This window comes from Chelonoidis abingdonii, chromosome 5 (genome assembly GCF_003597395.2).
Source record: "Chelonoidis abingdonii isolate Lonesome George chromosome 5, CheloAbing_2.0, whole genome shotgun sequence".
NCBI lineage: Eukaryota > Metazoa > Chordata > Testudines > Testudinidae > Chelonoidis > Chelonoidis abingdonii.
In genome coordinates, this window is record NC_133773.1 from 142,244,396 (window position 1) to 142,258,133 (window position 13,738).

General features: G+C 48.0%; 1 protein-coding gene across 3 annotated transcripts in view; it reads left to right on the forward strand.

Annotated features, from left to right (window-relative positions):
- The window catches only part of RAB11FIP5 (RAB11 family interacting protein 5), a 111,385-nt gene that overhangs the window by 59,186 nt on the left and 38,461 nt on the right, over positions 1-13,738 (forward strand). For all 3 annotated transcript variants that reach the window (XR_012656009.1, XM_032764851.2, XM_032764849.2), the window contains exons 2-3: positions 8,914-9,371; positions 12,055-12,787. Coding sequence is in view for 2 of the 3 variants with exons in the window: in XM_032764851.2 (XP_032620742.1) it covers positions 8,914-9,371; positions 12,055-12,787 (1,191 nt within the window). In the remaining variant the exon portion in view is untranslated. The remainder of the gene's footprint in view (positions 1-8,913; positions 9,372-12,054; positions 12,788-13,738) is intronic.

A 13,738-nucleotide genomic window follows, 5' to 3' on the forward strand; every position in this document is an offset into this window, starting at 1 on the left:
CCCCAAGCACGCCGTGTTCCCCCTTTTCCCCCCTCCCTCGCAGCACTTGCCGCCGTGAAACAACTGTTTCGCAGGGGCAAGCACTGGGAGCTAGGGGGAGAAGCAGGGAAGGTGGAAGCGGAGATGACCTGGGCTGGGGTGGGGAGCTGCCAGTGGGTGCAGAGCACCCACCAATTTTTTTCCCTGTGGGTGCTCCAGCCCTGGAGCACCCACGGAGTCGGCGCCTATGCTGGGAGCCATGGCCAATGGGAGCTGCAGGGACGGTACCTGAAGATGGGGCAGCGCGCAGAGGCTCCTGGCTGTGCCTCCACATAGGAAACAGAGGAGGGACATGCCACTGCTTCTGGGAGCTGCTTGAGGTAAACGCTGCCCGGACCCTGTACCCGTGACCCTCTCCTGTGCCCCAACCCCCTGCCCCAGCCCGGAGCCCCCTCCCATTCTGGAGCATCCTCCTGCACACCCAACCCCTCATCCTCACCCCTGAGCCCACACCCCCAGCTGGAGACCTCACCCCCCCTATCTCAATCCCCAGTTTTGTGAGCATTCATGACGCCCCTCCCCATACAATTTCCATACCCAGATGTGGCCCTCGGGCCAAAAAGTTTGCCCAACCCTGCGTTAGACACTCCAGTCAATCTTGCCACCCAGACAACTGGGCTTTTGTGACAATGGTTGCTTACACCAGCAATCACACCACACCAGGTTGCTCCCAGTCCCAAGGTACAAGTCACTTACCTCAGATCAGTTGGTACTCCAGAACTTACACCAAAGACCATGCTGATAACCAATCTATAGTAAATGAACTAAAGGTTTATTAGCTAAGAAAAGGAAACGAGTTATTACAAGGTTAAAGTAGATAAATAATACATGTACAGGTGGGTCATGGTTTGTAATTCCAGCTGGTGGCAGTGATGTATTAAAGAGCCAGTTGCCCAAAAGTCTTTTCAGGGTACCCGGATTGTGTCTGGGGATCTCCGCTTTGCCTCTGATACACTTCCCTGTAAGGGTCCAAACAGTCCAGAAACCAGGAGCTTTCCCTGAACCCATACTTACAGCTTCTCAGCAGTGGAAGGAGGAATGCCCCTTTAAAATAAGGCTATTCTATCCTATGATGTCGTAGCTGGCAAGGCGTGAGACAGGAAGCTGCTCAGAGCCTAAGTAGCCTGTGGCTCTGAGCGAGGCCTGGTTGGTATAGACTGAACGTTAATATCCACTATGAACAAATGCTCTTTGAGTCAGGGACGGATGCTTGATACCTTATCTGAGAGGTGCCTAGCACACAGTGCTATAGAACAGGTAGCTGGGAGCTCTGGCCTTAACGGTCGATCAGCGAGTCGTCTGATTTCAGACAGGGATTAAGCGTGATCCCCTGTGTTATGGATGCCTGGACCGTTTCCCTCTTCGGTGCTCCCCGAGGCTGGTGGGTTTTGTGGTATTTAAATAGCCTCTTCAGCAGATTTAATTTTTTATTGGCACACATTTTGCTTTTGGCGAGTTGCTTACCACCCTGTCGTGGCAGGATTGCAGCCACGTGGGAGTCTGCCATTCGTGGGCCATTACCCCACATGCCTTTCAAGGATGTTAGCTGCTGGGTGTCATGCTCGTTACAGCCATGGGCCAGACTACCTGCTTGTAATGTAGCATGACAGGCGTTTGAGGGGAAGACGCACGCTCGCCCTCTGTTAGCAAAGTGTTTCACTGTTATGGCTGAGTCTTGAAGTGAATCTTAGCGCTGCTGCAAATAGGCAGCCCCAGAGGCTGAAGCCAAAGAACAGGTACAGCATGGGTAACGCTAGTGCAGGCCCGTCAGCACGGCCTTGCCAGTATCCCTGGGTCTCTGAGCTGGAAGCCCCTCTAGGCAGGAGATGGCAGCTCAGACTCTCAGCATGTCTAGTCATTTGACCTCCTCTGAGCTGCAGCAAGGCAGCCACCTGGGTTTCTTTGTGAAGTAGTCTGGTTCTTCGTGGACTGGTACCTAAGGGCAAATGAGGAGTGACCAGTGCCCTAGGGGAGAAGGCTGCATTGTGCTCCAATTTACTAGTCAGCCTGGTCCTGGTTGTTAAGGGAGATCAAATCAGTCTCCTGTGAATAAAGGCACTGAATGCCTGTTAACTTGCTGCTAATGTGCTAGGGAGCAACGATGCTTTACATGTTCAGTAGCCCCTAAGTATGTAATTGGAAGCCTCTCCTATGCTTGGAAATACCCGTATAGGGTAGGCAGCTGGTTTTTACCATTGCATCAGGAAAACCAGCCACACCTTGCTGAGACCATCCGAGCCCTATCCAAGCCTGCAGCTTAGCGCCTGTGCAGCCTCCCCATTGTTGAAAGACAGGAGCGCCCCTTCCTGTGTAGCGACCCCCTTCCTGGCCTCGTTATGCCCATGAGCTCTCTCTGATGCTTGCGCCTTTTGAGCAGAGTCAGCAGATGTTAAGGAAAATACAGGGCTGATGTTTTGAGGCTGTAGGCTCAATTTGCATTTCTGCCCCCATAAGGTCAAAATGCAGCTCAGTTACATTTTAACCAGGTAATTTTACTTCAGTCTGTGGCATAAAATTAGAAACTTACATGACTCTCCCAAATACATTCTTGTATTATTTCATGCAGACACATATTTCACTTGTATCTTAAATTTTACCAGTGAGGCTTCCTTTGATAAGTGGGGAGTCAGGACTCCTGGGTTCTATGCCCAGTTTCCTCACTGTGGCATTGGCCAAGTCACTGCACCTCTCTGCCTCTATTTCCTGATCTGTAAAATGGGGATAATTATGTTGACCTATAAAATACTCAAGATCTATATGTGTGAGACATGCTATGTAATTAGGTGGTGGTGGTGGTGGTAAACTTGCCTTTATAATAGAGGAAGCTCCTCTGCTCACACATGATTAAAATAATGAAGTAATAGTTACAAGACTCCTCCTTGCTTTTCTCCAGAATTCTCTGATAGGACACATCATGTTTTGCATGGTGCTCTCTGTCCTGTATCTCAGAATGTTTTGCAGTAAAATAAAGATGAATTCCCCTCTTCTTCTAGAAGGCACCAGCTGCAGCAAGATATTTCAGCTGAGATTTTAAATGGAGGGTGAGGAGATGGGGCAGAGCGATGCAGGGCAGCGGTGCCAGATGGCATTGTGCTCGCTTGGCTCTCTGGTGCGTTATCTGCTTGCAGAGCCTGCAGTGGCTGGAGCCATCCGAGTAGTGGGGATAGACTTGGTCCAGTGACTTCTCACTTACTCTGTACGTACAACTGGAGGCCCAGCTGTAGTATAAGCCCTGGTGACTCTGCATTTCTCTGGATATGTCCAAGGGTGCGGAGGGGGGATATCTTTTGCAAGTGGGTGGTTTGTGCTGACTTCCATCATTAGCACATCTCTGGGGATTTCACTGCCTCTCTTTCTGATGTAGCAGCCAGCAGCCCGGGGAGAAATGTTGCTGGCAGTTGGTGGGGCGGGAGGGAGGAATCACATGTATCCTTGTTGGGGATAGGTGGGCTGGGGATGGGAGGAGAGGGTCTAAATGCTTTCCCTCCATGCCATTGCAGGAGATGCAGGTTCCAGAAACTCATCTCTCAGTTCTGCTACTCATGTCTATAGTGGGTCCAGCCATTGATGGAGGATGGGTCCATCAATGGGTATTAGCCAGGATGGGCAGGGATGGTGTCCCTAATCTCTGTTTGCCAGAAGCTGGGAATGGGTGACAGGGGATGGATCACTTGGTAATTCTCTGTTCTGTTCATTCCCTCTGGGTCACCTGGCATTGACTGCTGTCGGAAGACAGGAGACTGGGCTAGATGGACCTTTGGTCTGACCCAGTACGGCTGGTCTTATGTCTCTCTTACTATGAATTACTCTCAACCTAACACACTTGTGAGCTAGGTAGGGGATTAACTGCCACCACCACTGAAACTCAGCCACCTCTTGGGTGGAACACGGCAATGGTCTAACAGCAGCCATGCAGGACGTGAAGAATGCTTCATCCACCTCAACTGCAAGAAAGACTGAGGGACTGAACGGAGTTCGGCGTGGGACCAGCAATTTGTTTACCATCATCTCTTTGAAGATATCATTGCACCACTTAAATGGTCATCAGAACCTCTCTGGATTTCCTCTGAAAAGACAGAGCCATCAGCAACACAGCCTCCTTAATAAAATGCTGTTGGCATTGGACAAATGTCAAGCTAGAAGATTGTAGCCTAACCAATTTGCAGCACTTCTGCAACCTCTTAGTTTGGTCTCATTCAAGTGCTGGTCCACTTGTCTCACATTTACTTTTGCAGCACTGGCAGACTTACAGACATGTTTGTTTTTCAAAGGCAGGTCTCCTTCACTTTGCCCAAGATGCTGAAGGCAGTGGGCAAGCTGCAGTTGCCGCCATCAGTCTTCAACTGTGTAAAATCTTGTTACGAAGAGGACTGTGATCAGTTGTTCTCCAGATCCACTGAGGGCAGGGGAAGAAATAATGGCCACAAGGGGAATCTGGGTTACATATTGGGGAAAGCTTTTAGCTATAGGGATAATTAAGCACTTGGAACGAGTTACCTAAGGAGGTTTTGGAGTCCCAGTCATTGGAAGTTTTTAGGAGCAGGTTGGACAAGGGAGGATCTAACTTATTTATTCCTGCTTCGTGGAGTGGGGCTGGACTAGATGGTCTCTTGAGGTCCCTTCCCACCCTACGATGTGATCAGAAGCGGTGCAGAGAGATTCTTTCCCTCTGTTTTTTCATACTGCTTTGAGTAACCTTACCCAGCCTTAAGCAAAACACAGACCAGATACTATGATCTCTACTCCGAGCATTTATAGTAAAGCTTTACATTCACATTAACAGCTCATGTCCTACTGCATACATTTCACTGGCAGCCTCCCTTAGAGGGTTTGCAGGTGCTGGGACCTGAGTTGTCATAGCCCTGACAGGTTGTCCTGTCACTTGCTGATGTCACTGTGTGGTATACACCCCGCAGGAATGGCGCAGGGGGGCCCTGCTTGTATTTTAGGTTTGAAAGACTGACCAGATTTTTGTTTGCATAAAAATATCAATAAATGGCTGCTTATTGTCCTGTTTTAACAGGAAAGCTGAACTGCCAAAGTTGTGTATACCTAGCTGTGAAATTCAAATTGATGGGGCACTGTGGTGCAGGGAGGGGTGGTGCCTGTGACTTATTGCAGAGCGTGGGATCTTATTTGGTTTGCAGGATGTGCTCCTGAATACACTGGGCATGGATGCTGCATGTCTGTAGGTACCTTCCCTGTAATCTGACCAACAGGAGGTGATATGGCTAGAACAAAGCAATGTGTCTGACACGCAGGGTGGTGTCTTGTTGTCTTATGCTCCTGAAGTGCCCCCGGAGGAAATTATGCTGCATAAACCCTCCATGGAGCTGGCGTGGAGACACTTTAGCTGCAGGACTTCTTGGAGGGAAGTAGGTGTGTTCACAGCACTTTCCTCCTGCTTGCTGGGATAGTTTTCCTAAGCAGCATTGCAGAGCTGCTGTTCTTGGCGGTATCCATCCAGGAAGGCACCGACCACGAGTCTGTAGGTATCCTTGTTTGGACGCCAAGGGCAGATGAGGCCTGGTCCTGAGCTGCTCCCATTGAAATCAGCGAAAGTTGGCAGTGCTCAGAGCGTCAAGGCCAAAGCTGGGCTGGGCTGAAGGAGCGTTCCCCCTCTCCCAGGTGTGAAAAGGCAGCCCTGCGGGGCCAGGTGTTCTGCAGCTGTCCCAATGCAGATGGTGCCGTGTTGGCGATGTGACCTGGGAAAATGTTCCAGGTGGGCTCTGAAACTAGCCAGTCACTTGACAGAGATGCCAAGTTTCTAGGGTGACCAGACAGCAAGCGTGTAAAATCGGGACAGGGCGTGGGGGATAATAGGAGCCTATATAAGAGAGAGACCCAAAAATCAGGACGATCGCTATAAAATCGGGACATCTGGTCACCCGATAAGTTTCTGTTAATTTCTTTGTATTATGGTAGCACTCAGATGCTGTGCTTGGGGTCACGGCCGCATGGTGCTGGGTGCTGCACAGACGCACAAAGACAAGGGCCTGCCCAAAAGACATTCTCATCTGATTTTGAAACCAGACCCAAGGGAGGACCAGCTGGTAGGAGAAAGGGGGAAGGTAATTCGATCAGGCTGGCAGCAGGATGGCTCTGAGTTGTGAGGGTTTAACCCTAGAAACACCAGTTTCTCCCTCTACCCCACTGTCATTGTCAGGCTGGCTGGAGGGATTTGAAGGCGATATTGGGGTAGTGGCCTTAAGGGCGCCATGGCATCTTTCATCCCCAGGAATCCCAGAAAGCTTTACAAACTGCATAGGAATCATTTCAAATGCTGTTGAAATTCAGCCATCTGTGGGGCCACCCAGATACCCTCCACAGCAGTTTAGGATGGGAAATGGAGACAGTGGCTGGGGCAGTAGTGGTTGGTCTGTTCTTGCTCTGCAGTTTAGGACTGGCTTCTGTTGAACTAGATGCTGTGCAAACACACACAGACTGGTCCCTGCTCTAAGGAACTTGCAGCCTAATGGATACTGCAAGAGATTTTCCCCAGGAGACAGGGATTAAGGTCCCCGTTGCATGTAGGTTCCATAGTATCTGAGCACCGTCCAGTAGTGTGGTACGTGCACTTCACATCTGTCACCTGTTTCTTCTCTCATCCTCGCCCAAGGGGGCGGGGTATGTGCAGTGGAGCCAGGATTGGAATAAAGAAACTTTTGGCTTCCAGATATGTGCTTGGACCATGCAGCTATCCTGCCTTTCCCATACCACAATGTTTTTTTTCTACCTTCTTCCTTTCTAATAGACACTCCTTAGGGCAAATTCAAATTCAGGCACAGGGCATGCAGGTTGGGAGAGCTAATCAGTTAGTTTGGGCACGGGGGGGCCCATCTGCTCTTCAAGTCGAGCCTTAAGTTTCAATTTCCAAGCCCTTCTCCTTTTAACCACAATCTTCTTTTAGAAGGTATTAATTGACTTTGCAGTGTAGTTGTAGTCATGTTGGTCCCAGGATATTAGAGACACAAGCTGGGTGAGGTAATATCTTTTATTTTCTGTTCTCTCTCACCAATAGAACTTGGTCCAATAAAAGATATTACCTCATCCATCTTGTCTGTTTGATGGGATGATAAGATGGATTGCACCCTCAGCAAGTTCGTGGAGATCTAGGTTGGATATTAGGAAAGACTATTTCCCTAGGAGGGTGGTGGAAGCTCTGGAATGGGTTACCTAGGGAGGTGGTAGAATCTCCATCCTTAGAGGTTTTTAAGGCCCGGCTTGGCTCCATCCTTAGAGGTCTCTTCCAACTCTAATCTTCTGTGATTCTATTCTATGTTAACAGACTAGTAATTTTTAAAACATGATCAGTTAGGGCCTTCCTCTGGAATGCACATGTAGTATAACTATGGAGGGTAATTTGTCTTAATGTGGACAAGTTACTTAGTGGAAGTAGGGTGAGAACTGAACGTAGGAATATGCCATGCATCGGTAAAATGTCTGTTTACAAATGGCACCTTCATGCCCTGAGTTGTGTGCATATATGAATCTCATCAACCCACTGACCCCACATGAGCCCTGAGGGACACACTGTCCCATAGCGGGGAGAGCCGGATTCTGGACTGGCTCAGACATTGTCAGAAAGCTTGTAACGTTCTCTTTGAAGCGTCTTTGTCCCTGGTGGTGACCGAGCTTTGGTTGAGGTGGGAGGCCTGCCAGCGAGTTTCTTGTCTATCAGCCTTTTGTAGTCTCATGTGGAATCCCACAACATCCTATGTAGAGCCCCTTGTCTACAATTAGCCTCCATTAGCGTCTGGAGGAAATCCTTGCGCTTGTACCTACTGGGCTCTGGCCTGCTGCCCTTATCAGATCAAAGCTGTTGTGTGTCCTGTCTGTGTGTGATCTGGGAGCCTGTGCCTCGGAGATCTTCATATAAACAAGGAACTTCTGACCTTCATGCGTAAGGTCGGTGGTCCATTAGAACACTTAGCTAGCCAGACAGCAAGCAAAGCTGGCGTAAGGTAACGGCACACTGTGTTCATACAACGTGTAGGCCTGAAGAGAATCCTAGGCACTTTGCAGTAAAACATGGTCCTTAAAAATTAGGCCTTTCTCTTTATTAGCCTGGAGTGGTGGAGAAGTCGACACCGGGTAGGGTAGTAGCAGCTGGGAAGTGTGGGGGAGGAGATACCTAAAGCAGGAGGAGGGAGCCAGAGCATGGGTGGAAGGAGATACCACAAGCCAGTTGTCCAGAGAGCTTGGCTTCCTCTCACCAGACGACCTAAGCTGTTTCAACAGGGATCCACCCTCTGGCTTTGGGATGGAATTTCAGTCCTTTGTGGAGAGAAGGTCCAGGGCTGGGGGTCAGGAGACCTGTGTTCTCTTCTCATCTCTGCCAGCTAGTTGCCATATGACCTTGGGGTAGTCACTTTTCCTCTCTGGGTCTCTGCGTCTCCATTTTTGGAATGGGGATCCTAAAACTTGCCTCACCTCATGAGGAGGGTGGAGAGAATTAATTCACTATCTTGTCCAGTGCTCCAAGTTTCTTGGACACAGGGTGCTGTAGAAGTGCAGATTGTGTCCTGGGAGTGAGCTCGGACCACACCCGCTCCAAGGAGAACCCCCAGCGTCCGCTCTGAGGAATGTAACAAAACTGATGGCAGCTAAGCCTCCATCACCAGGGTTCCCTGGCTTATGAGAAGCAGCAAATGAAATAATTTGAAGAGCAGACTGTTTGCATTGTCTTAGTGACTAGGTGCTCTCCCTTGTGCAGTATGTCAGCTAATTCCCTGAGCACCCGCGTGGACCTGATCGGTTCTGTTTTCCTTCTCTCTCTTGCCTTAGGCCTTTCCCTCTGAGCTCAGTCCTTTCTGGCTCAGTCATTGTTCTTGGAAATAACAGGCTCTTCTCCCCTTTTCTCTCAAATTCCAGGTGGCACAAGCTACATTCCAAGGCCGGGAAAAAGGAGAAGGAGCGAGGAGAGATCCAGGTCACCATCCAGTTTACCCGCAACAACCTGACGGCCAGCATGTTCGACCTTTCCATGAAAGACAAGCCCCGGTCGCCCTTTGGAAAGCTGAAGGACAAAATGAAGGGGAAGAAGAAATACGACTTGGAATCTGCTTCTGCTATCATCCCCAGCAGCACAGGGGCCCTCGACATGGAGGAGGACTATGAGCTAGGGCGCAAGAAATCCAAAGGCAAGGGCAGTTTCTTCAAGAACAAGCTCCACAAGTCCTCCCTGACCCAATCCAACACCTCACTGGGCTCCGACAGCACCATCTCCTCAGCCAGCGGTAGCCTGGCTAACAGCTTTGGCATAACTGTCAACGTTCCTGAGGGAACCAAATCCCCGAGTAGACACAGCAGTCTATCCACAGAGCACTCTGGTAAGAGGATACTGATTTTAATCACTAAATAAGGGACTGCCTAGGGTACTTGGGTGCATTAACTGATTGCTCGCCGGAAGGAAGTGTCCTTTATAAGTTACCTTCCTCTGTGAGGCCCACTATAAGCTTGAGTGGCTGGGGCTGGGGTGCTGGCATGAAAGTGCCAGAGATTCTCCACCAGTGATGAATTGTGGGTGGAGCTATTCTAATGCCAGATTGACAAACCTGGAGATTGAAACCGTCTGTTTATGCACAGAACTGGTATAACACAGTCCGTAGCAATGCAAAATTCCCCCAGGGTGCCCTGCCAACCCTGGGGGAGGTGTCCTCTCCAGGGCTCAGACTGCAGCTGAAGACCACGCTATCTTCAGCTCAGGAAAATGGTTCTGAAAGCGGGTAATCCCTAAGCCTCATGTTGAACTCTCTCCTTGGGGTCTAGTGAATGCCATTTGAAAGAGAAAATGGCCCTTTCTGTTAATCCATTCGGGGCAGAGGCGGTAGAAATGATGGATCCTAACATATGGATGCCAGGAGCTGTGTTCTTTGCTGTCCCCAAAAGCTCTACCCATCCATACGTTAAAGATTCACTGTGGATTCATTTTTTCTATTCATAGAATTGTAGGACTGGAAGGGACCTCAAGAGGTCATCTAGTCCAGTCCCCTGCACTCAGGGCAGGACTAAGTATTACCTAGACCGTCCCTGACAGGTGATTGTCTCGCCTGCTCTTAAAAATCTCCAATCATGATCATCATACAACACAGACAAAGAATTCTGTTCTATCTCTCGAAAGCAGGTTCCAAGCATCTGGTGTCTTCCCCGCAATGAGCCTTGAGCACACAGTAGTCAAGCAGAATGGAGCATTAACTTACTGAGCTTCCCTGCTACCTCTCCTGTCTCTCGGAACTTTTCAGGCTTGGATGAAAAGTGTCTGAACAGAAAGTGTCTGGACTCCAGTGACTAAAGCAATCTGAGTTCTGTGAGTCTTGGCACTCAGAAGGCAATGCACAGAACAGGGATGCCATCATGGTGCATTAACTTCTATTGTTTGAGGAAAATCTAAATCAGTCCACAAACGATTTGATTGGCCTGAGACAGTACGTTCAGAAATTCCCTTACTAGCTCAAAAAAAAAAAAAATTAATTGCAATTAAAAGCGCTGCTAAACAATAATAGAATACCATTTATTTAAGTATTTTTGGATGTTTCTGACATTTTCAAATATATTGATTTCAATTACAATATAGAATACAAAGTGTACAGTGCTCACTTTATATTTATTTTTTATTACAAGTATTTGCACTGTAAAAAACCAAAAGAAATAATATTTTTCAATTAACCTCATACCATTACTGAAGTGCAGTCTCTTTATCGTGAAAGTTGAACTTACAAATGTAGAATTACGAACAAAAAAAACTACATTCAAAAATAAAACTGTAAAATTTTAGAACCTGCAAGTCCACTCTGTTCTACTTCTTGTTCAGCCAGTTGCTCAGACAAACAAGTTTGTTTACATTTGTAGGAGATAATGCTGCCTGCTTCTTGTTTACAATGTCACCTGAAAGGGGCAGTGTGTGTCTCTCTCTCTTTTCCCCACACACAAGGTGTGTGTCTGTCTCTGTCTGCCATGCTGTCTCCTCTCCCTCCTGTTTGTGCTGCTTTGATGAGAGGCTACCATTAACAACAATGTGTTAACCCTTGAGGGCTCAGCCGAATGCTAGTTCATCATTTAGCAGCAAAGCATTCCCTGGGAAATATCCCACCCTCTGACTCCAGCACCTCAACCAAGCTTCACAGTCATCATAGCTGTGAACAGTATTAAATTGTTTTGTTTAAAATGTATACTGTGTATATCTATATAATATATAGTTTTTTGTCTGGTGAAAAAAATTCCCCTGGAACCTAACGCCCCGTAGTTTCATTAATTCTTATGGGAAATTGGATTCGCTTAACATTGTTTTGCTTAAAGTTGCATTTTTCAGGAACATAACTACAATGTTAAGCAAGGAGTTACTGTATATGCATCCACGGGGAAAAACCAAACCACATAGCGTGGGAAGGTCTAATCTGATGTGCACCATTTAATGTCAGGCAATTCTGCAGATTGGACTCTACAACTAATTGCAAAAAGCTGTTGTGTGTCTTCAGGCACTATATGACCTGGAAATGGGAATGAATGCAGGGAAAACTTAAGTCACATTTTCCCATCTGCCCTAATGTCCTCAACTAAATTGACTGTTCTTCACAAAGCAGTATGTTAGCAAAGTCACTGTAGTGAATCTTAGAGGAGCAGTCCTTTCCCACGTAAAATTTTAAGCCATGCTTCCGCACAAATCCACATACTGCTAAGATTTTTTCAGATAGTTTCTTGCCTCTATTACTAACTTTGAGATTTCTTTCAAAGGAAGGTTTTATCCTCCTCCCTTGATCCTTCAGTGAGATCATATTGCTACTCTTGGTGAGACAACTGTAGCTTCTATAGCAATGTGCTCATGCCCTAGTCTCAGTATTTATTATAATTACATTATATGATCAGGAGAAGTCACAGCTAGGGTTGTGAGGGTGGGAGTTGGAGCAGTTTCACGGATACCTTCAGCATTGGCAGGTGGTAGAAGGCAGTGTTGCTGTGTGAAATATCTGGGCTCGAGACAGATGGTCTCATTTGGTGCTGTTTTTTTCCCCTTAGTTAAAGACTATCTGCCTTCGCCAAAATTAACCCACAAGAGAGCATTCAGTGATGAGATCTCCCAGGTTAATGTGGTAGCGGAGCCGAAAGCAATCCAAAGCCTGAAACCAAAGAATGAGCTTGTCTCCAGATCCTCTCTCTGTGTCAATGGAAGCCATGTTTACAGTGATGAACCTGCACCAAAGAGCCCGATGTCTGGCCTACCGAGCTCCTCGCCGCTGTCCCTGCCTCTACAGAATATCGCCAGAAAGTCTGAGGAGGGTTTCCATGCTGGCTTCCCTCCTCCTGACTCTGAAGACCTGCCATGGGGAGCCAGCAGCTTTGAGAAGGGGCAGCAGAAGGACGAGCCCAGATTCCTTCCCTCTCCTCCCAGCTTAGCAGTACAAGAGGAGAACAAGGTCTCAACCAAAGCTGTAACCCTCAGCAATCATCTAGGCAGAGCCAAGTTGGAAGAAGGCAGCCGCTTAGAGACCAAACCCATGCAGATCACAACACCAATGGTCTTCTCCATGGAGGTGATGAAAGACAAGCCCCTTGAGGAAACCAGAAAGTCCAAGGTCAGCCTCTTCCACCACGGGGGCACCAAAAGTGATGCAGGGAACAAGAGCTTGGGAGAGAAGCTGGGATCATCCCTGACCGTATCTCCACAAGTAACAGCTGCTGGAGATGAGAAGAGTAAGAGCAGCAGCTGGTTTGGATCCAAGGACACCAAAGAACCTTCTCAGAAACCCAGGTCAGTAAATCCAGGATTCTGGGCTATGCTGAACTGCTCCCTACAGTCACACTTCAGAGGCCGCTGTAGATCTTTAACCAAGCTGCCCCAAGATACAATCTAAAAAGCTGTGCCGTTACAATGTTACTCTACAGGGTAAATGGAATGGTGATCCTCAGTTAGATGCACTTTCCAAACCTATTTTCTAGCTATGCTGTGATGGGGAAAAAATACTTCCAAGGGGCTCTAAATATTTGTCGATGTCTCCTGTAGGGGAAAGGCTGGTCTTGTGGCTAAAGCACAGGGCTGGGAGTCAGGAGCCCTGGGTTCTGTTCCTGCTTCTGCCACAGATCCACCATGTGAGCTCAGGCAAGGTAGTTTCCCCTTCTGGGCCTTTTGGGATGATACAATTCTCTCCAGGATGGAGGTTTAACTCAGTAATGTTTGCAAAGCATATTTGAAATCCTTGGTGGGAAAGTGCTATTAAAATATTATTCCTAGGTAGCTAACGTTTCCTTTGTAGTTCCTGTTGCACGCACTTTGGATCTTGGGGATCAAGATAGCTAGTGACAGGTGCATTGCTTATAAAGGAGGATGCACTCCCGGATTTTTGATTCAGGGTGGCACCGTGCTGGCCAGGAGGGTGATAGGTGGGTAACTCTGGGTAATTTGAGTGAATCCTTTTGAAGTGGCAGATCCCAGCTCTGCTGTTTCCCTCTTTCCTCCTGCATATGCATCTCTAATTGCTCTAGCATAGCGCGGTGTTTCATCTTCTACACAGGCGCAGGAGTCTGTGGCACATGGAACTATTACATTGTGCCCCTTATATGCTGGTTATATCATGGAGATGCAATTCCCACCCCCATCCTCCTCATTCTTCTTAATGGTGGAGTTCTTGTGAGGGTGTTGAGAACCACTGAACCAAACAGTAAACCCCGTGTCTGATGGAAACCACTTATAGCCAGGGGGTGC